At 47.3% G+C, this 6,698-nt stretch overlaps 1 protein-coding gene across 2 annotated transcripts; it reads left to right on the forward strand.

The window, feature by feature from the left end:
* Positions 1 to 1,067: 1,067 nt before the first annotated feature.
* On the forward strand, positions 1,068 to 5,530 carry LOC116991974 (nuclear factor interleukin-3-regulated protein-like). Of its 2 annotated transcripts, XM_033050990.1 has the most exons (3): positions 1,068 to 1,292; positions 4,099 to 5,263; positions 5,294 to 5,530. In XM_033050990.1, exons 2-3 carry the CDS (start codon positions 4,154 to 4,156, stop codon positions 5,384 to 5,386), a joined length of 1,203 nt encoding a protein of 400 aa, XP_032906881.1. In that variant the 5' UTR covers positions 1,068 to 1,292; positions 4,099 to 4,153; the 3' UTR covers positions 5,387 to 5,530. The 2 variants fall into 2 exon arrangements, with proteins under 2 accessions (XP_032906881.1, XP_032906880.1); XM_033050989.1 differs by having other exon boundaries at positions 4,099 to 5,530.
* Positions 5,531 to 6,698: the final 1,168 nt, after the last annotated feature.

The raw sequence follows: 6,698 nt of genomic DNA on the forward strand, positions 1-6,698 counted from the left end.
ATGGCTTCTATGACTTTCATTGGCACAACTTTGGTCCTCATGTTGATCGACAACAATAAAAGTTTCCAAAGGTGATGGAAAGACTGGAGGAAAGACTATGTGCTGAGAGCTCTTTTATACCTGCATTAAGGAGGTATTTAAACACACCCGGGCAATTATAAATGCCTGTGAAGCCTTGTGTCCCAAACATTATGGTGCCCTGAAATGGGGGGGGGGGGACTATGTATAAACACTGCTGTAATTTCTACATGGTGAAACCAACATGTATCAAAATACCCTTCAATAAAATCTGACAATGTGCACTTTAAGCACATGTGATTTTTTTTCTATTACAAATCTCAAATTGTGGAGTACAGAGGCAAATAAATAAATGATGGGTCTTTGTCCCAAACATTATGGAGGGCACTGTAAGTTCATAAGTGATAGGAGCGGGGTGGAAGATTGCAACCTTCACGTGGTCCGCCCTGTTTCGACTAATGCAATCAACTCGACGTGGACAAACGGAAGATCAAATAGAACAAGTTGTCCAACAACTTTAGGCTGTGCGCGCCACACAAAAGAAGAAGTGATAGGAGCAGAATTAGGCCATTCGGCCCATCAAGTCTACTCCACCATTCAATCATGGCTGATCTATCTCTCCCTCCTAACTCCATTCGCCTGCCTTCTCCCCATAACCCCCGACACCCATACTAATCATGAATCTACCTATGTTTAAGAAGGAACTGCAGATGCTGGAAAATCGAAGGTAGACAAAAATGTTCGGGACGAAACGTTGCCTATTTCCTTCGCTCCATAGATGCTGCTGCACCCGCTGAGTTTCTCCAGCATTTTTGTGTGCCTATCTATCTCTGCCTTAAAAACATGCTGGGCTATTCCCCAAATAAATGTGCAGGGAGAGAATAAAAATGTCCCAATGTGTTTTTTTACTAGTTTTTTTAAACGAGATTGAGTGGAAGGAGTGGCTTGAACAGGTTCTCTTTCTGAGCAGTGTAGTAAACAGAAAGAGCTGAGAATGAGAAGTGAGTGGGAGTGAACCAGAGAAATAGTCAGGGAGGGAGGGAGGGAGAGAGAGAGAGAGACGGGTCTAGCAATCGTGGGAGGAGTTCCTCTCACGATTGGGTAACAGGCAGAGAGCAAAAGAAAAGTATTGCAACAGTTTAGATAACTGCTGACCAAACAAAATCTGCTTTCGAGGAAGGGGGCATCTTATACTTGGAACTGAGGAGATTGGAGATACTTCCCTCGCGGGAGGGCAGAGCCATTAGCGGTGGAGGAAGACTGCGAGCGCTCTTGTGAGTTTTCTTTTCTCTGTCCGGCCGTTGAAATCAGGGGCTGGGAGAATGATTCAACGTGGAGCCGGGAGAAACGAAGTGGAAATTAACCTCGGAGAAAGCTTGGGATTTTAAATGGGTTATTTTTAGGTGGGGGGAGGCGATTTTAAGTTGGATTGAAGGCGTGTGGAGGGTTCTAGCACGGGTTGAGTGCTGGGATATGGTGGGGCGGTCAGGGCTGGAGAAAAGCCGCAGTCAGCATCAGTTACAAGTAGCCGCGGGTTCGAACCCCGCTCCCGGTGTAGTCGGCGCTGCCACCGGCTCACACACACCACTCCTAGTAGTTCAACAGCTAACTACTTGAATCTGCTGGGATTCTTAATGTAAATTAAAATAGGAATTACATCAATCATCCGGAGTGAAAATCAAAATGAAAATCAAAATTAGATTAAATATAACAGACACAGAAATGAAATATAACATAAATATCAGAATCAGATGTTATATACATAATAGTACATACATATAAATATTGTACTGTATTAGGGTAGGTAGATTAATGGATATTATACAGTAATGGGACATTTGTTAGAGTGAATATTAGAATGTTAGAGTAATTCACACAAATACATTAAGACAGTTTTAATCTTAATTTATTTTTAAATTCTTCATCTTAATTTTAATCTTGGACGATCTTTCACGCTAACCCTTGTTAATTATCTTTTAGTCTCATTCGCTGCGACATTAGTTGCGCCTGGTGTATATTTATCATTTTTAATAATTATAAAAACAGGAAGTGCTGGAAACACTGCAAATCAGGCAGTTTTCCCCCCAGAAGTTTGAAAGCACCTATCATTAGATTTAAGAACAGCTTTTCCTGCTAAAAAAAACTTTTTATTTTCTGAGGATGTATTCTCAATCTTCCAATCTACCTTGATGCCGTGCTTGCACTTTTTTTACTTGCAATTTCTCTGTAGCTGTAACGATATTCTGTGGTCTGAACAAGGGTCTCGACACGGAACGTCACCTATTCCTTCTCTCCAGAGATGCTGCCTGTCTCGCTGAGTGTAACAGGAAACAAAGAGTAGGAATAAACGGGCCCCTTTCAGAATGGCAGGCAGTGGCAAGTGGGGTACCGCAAGGCTCGGTGCTGGGACTGCAACTATTTACAATATATATTAATGATTGAGATGATGGAATTAAAAGGAACACTAGCAAATTTGCAGATGAAACAGAGCTGGGTGGCAGTGTGAACTGCGAAGAGGATGCTAGGAGGTTGCAGGGTGATTTGGACAGGTTGGGTGAGTGTGCAGATGCATGGCAGATGCAATATAATGTAGATAAATGTGAGGTTATCCTCTTTGGCAGCAAGAACAAGGAGGGAGATTATTATCTCAATTGTGTCAATTTGGAAACGGGGAAGTGCAACGAGACCTGGGTGTCCTTGTACACCAGTCACTGAAAGTAAACATGCAGGTACAGCAGGCAGTGAAGAAAGCTAATGGCATGTTGGCCTTCATAATGAGAGGATTTGAGTTTAGGAGAAAGAGGTTCTTCTGCCCTGGTGAGACCACATCTGGACTATTGTGTGCGTTTTGGTCTCCTAATTTGAGAAAGAACATCCTTGCTATTGAGGCAGTGCAGCGTAGGTTCACAAGGTTAATCCTCAGGATGGTGGGACTGTCATGTGAGGAAATATTGTAAAGACTGGGCTTGTATTCACTGCAATTTAGAAGGATGAGAGGCAATCTTATAGAAACTTATCAAATTATAAAAGGACTGGACAAGCTAGATGCAGGAAAAATGTTCCCAATGTTGGGAGAGTCCAGAACCAGGGGCCACAGTCTAAGAATAAAGGGGAGGTCATTTAAAACTGAGATGAGAAAAAACTTTTTCACTCAGAGTTGTGAATTTGTGGAATTCTCTGCCACAGAGGGCAGTGGAGGCCAATTCACTGGATGAATGTAAAATAGAGTTAGATAGAGCTCTTGGGGCTAGCAGAATCAAGGGGTATGGGGAGAAGGCAGGCACGGGTTACTGATTGTGGATGATCACAATGAATGGTGGTGCTAGCTCGAAGGGCCAACTGGCCTCCTCCTGCACCTATGTTTTGGGTTGGGACCCTTCTTCAGATTTTATTATTGTCTTGTGTACCGATGAACTGTGAAAATCTTTGATGTGCATGTTATCCAATCAAACCAAATAACACTATACATCTATACAAACAAGTCGAACTCAAGTACAACAGGCAGAGCAAAGGGGAAGGCACAGAGTGCAGAATATAGTTCTCAGCATTGTAGCGCATCAGTTCCAGAAACAAAGTCCAATGTCTGCAATGGGGTAGAGGTGAATCAGACAGTGCCCCTAGCTTATGGAAGAAGCCTAATAACAGAGGGGAAGAAGCTGTTTTGCCCGAAACGTTGCCTATTTCCTTCGCTCCATAGATGCTGCTGCACCCGCTGAGTTTCTCCTGCACTTTTGTCTACCTTCGAAGCTGTGGTGGAGTCCACTTTCAAGCTTCTGTATCTTCTACCAGACGGGAGCGGGGAGCAGAAGGAATGACTGGGGCGGGACAAGTCCTTGATTATGTTGGCTGCTTTACCGAGGCAGCGTGAAGTGTAGATGGAGTCAATGGTGGGTACACAAAAATGCTGGAGAAACTCAGCGGGTGCAGCAGCATCTATGGAGCGAAGGAGATAGGTAACGTTTCGGGCCGAAACCCTTCTTCAGACTGATCAATGGTGGGGAGTCTGGTCTGTGTGGTGCACTGGGCTACATCCACAATCAATGTTGTAATAAATGATTTTCCCATTTGTTGTTGCAACAGGTCGTCTGTTCCCGGTTGAGCCCTGTAGCGAAGGCAAGAGGTTTGGCCAGTTGGGATGGACATTTCAGCCACTAAGCCGTGCCTGGAGGGGGGAAGAGGAGGAGGACGGAGGGAGGATGGTGCCCCCTCTCCTCGCCCACTGGAGGTAGGGATGTCCTTCACGGAGGAAGCAGTGTCCCTACTCACCACCAACAGCCTGCTGGCCAGGTCCCTGCTGGGCACCATGCCGGCCAAACCCACGGACGCCATCGCCGCCGCCAACCGCAGGAAGCGTGAGTTCACCCCGGATGAGAAGAAGGACAGCAGCTACTGGGACAAGCGCAAGAAGAACAACGAGGCAGCCAAGAGATCGAGGGAGAAACGGCGAGTCAACGACATGGTCCTGGAACAGAGAGTGATCGGCCTGCTGGAGGAGAACGGGAGGCTGAAGGCCGAACTCCTGGCCCTCAAGTTCAGGTTTGGCCTCATCAAGGACCCCACGGAGATGATGGTCACCCAGAGCTCGGCACCCCCCCTCTACTGCATGACCGACATCCGCTCGCCCTTCGTGCCCGCGCCCGAGGCGGGTTACGTCACACGCTGCAAGGTCTTCCCCGCACACGACCAGCCGTCGGCGAGCAGCCTTGGGGTGGAGCAACAGGAGTCCGCCGTTGTATCCGAGGACTCGGGCATCTCCACCCCCGGAAGCTCCAACGTGGGAAGCCCAGTCTTCTTCGAGGACCACCTGGGCGACCAGGGCAAGTTCTCCCCCAACCGGGAGTACCACCTGGAGGGCCCGCTCTCCTCCCACAGCGACGGAGAGGCCGACCTGGGCAGAGGGGGAGAGAACAAGAAGCCCACCAGGTCCCAGGAGCTGATGGAGTTGGTTCGCTGTCTGCCCCATAAGCTGCGGTTTAAGATGGGAGCCGGGGTGGAGGAGATGTTTCAGACGTCAGTGGGCAACAGAACTGTCTGTGAGCAACAGGGCCGGGAGCAAGGGCCAGGCTATTACACCAACTCCTCCACGCCTCACCTCCCTGCCGCCAGTTTGGTCTCACCTGCCTGGAAGCCCCATGGTGGGTTTCCATCAGACGAGAGCAGAGCACCCATCAACAACAGGTACCTTCAGGAAGCTGCACAGGCCAACATCCCCCATGCACCCTCAGACCACACAAAGACCTCTCCAAAGGTGGACTCCTCATTCAGGTCCGAAAACAATGTCCTCAGGAACCAGCTTGCCTCACTCTCCGCAGAAGTCGCTCAACTCAAGAAGATATTTTCCCAACAAAGATGCACTGGTTTCAATTAATCCATTTCAACATTTGTAACTCATGTAAATGTGTTCGGCTCCCTGCTCACTGGTTAAATTATTCGCATAAAACTGAGGTTGTGCAAATATTTATTGTGACTGGATTTCAAATGTGTATAAATATATTTTTACTTTATTTTCGAATCACTCATTGGTGTCGTAATCAATTCTTTCGAACCATTTAGTCATTCGTTACGTTTAGTTTAGAGATACAGCGTGGAAACAGGCCCTTCAGCCCATCCACATCGATCACCCGTTCACACTAGTTACATGTTATCCCACTTTCTCATCCACTCCCGACACACTAGGGGGCAATTTACAGAGGGTCGATTAACCTACAAACCCGCACGTACCAGACTGATTCCTGGGATGGCAGGACTTTCATATGAAGAAAGACTGGATAGACTCGGCTTGTACTCGCTAGAATTTAGAAGATTGAGGGGGGATCTTATAGAAACGTACAAAATTCTTAAGGGGTTGGACAGGCTAGATGCAGGAAGATTGTTCCCGATGTTGGGGAAGTCCAGAACTAGGGGTCACAGTTTAAGGATAAGGGGGAAACCTTTTAGGACCGAGATGAGGAAAACATTTTTCACACAGAGAGTGGTGAATCTGTGGAATTCCCTGCCATAGAAGGTAGTTGAGGCCAGTTCATTGGCTATATTTAAGAGGGAGTTAGATGTGGCCCTTGTGGCTAAAGGGATCAGGGGGTATGGAGAGAAGGCAGATACAGGATACTGAGTTGGATGATCAGCCATGATCATATTGAATGGCGGTGCAGGCTCGAAGGGCCGAATGGCCTACTCCTGCATCTATTTTCTATGTTTCTATGTGTTTGGGATGTGGGAGGAAACCCCAGCACCCGGAGGAAACCCACGTGGTCCCAGGGAGAACGTGCAAACTCCACACGTCTTTGGCGCTGTTCTGCCGCTGCACCACCGTGCCACCCAAATTAGACTTTAGAATTTTTAGATTTTGGAGATACATCGCGGAAACAGGTTCTTCGTTCCACCGAGTCCACACCGACCAGCGATCACCCCATGCAGTAACATGTTCCCACGTACTAGGGACAATTTAACAACTTACCGAAGCCAATTAACCTACAACCCTGTACGCCTTTGGAGTGCGGAAGGAAACCAGAGCACCCGGAGAAAACCCACGCGGTCTCAGTGAGAAGGTGCAAACTCCACATAGACAGTCAAGTCAAGTCAAGTTTATTTGTCACATACACATACAACATGGATAAAGTGAATGTCCACTGGCTTTTCCCCAGAGGGACCTCGGGGGAAACTTTTTCACTCGGAGGGTAGTC

This window comes from Amblyraja radiata, chromosome 35, assembly GCF_010909765.2.
Source record: "Amblyraja radiata isolate CabotCenter1 chromosome 35, sAmbRad1.1.pri, whole genome shotgun sequence".
Lineage (NCBI taxonomy): Eukaryota > Metazoa > Chordata > Chondrichthyes > Rajiformes > Rajidae > Amblyraja > Amblyraja radiata.

What these genes read in the sequence shown, in the direction of transcription:
- LOC116991974 (XM_033050989.1), top strand. Translation starts at nt 4,154, where the DNA reads ATGGACATTTCAGCCACTAAGCCGTGCCTGGAGGGGGGAAGAGGAGGA.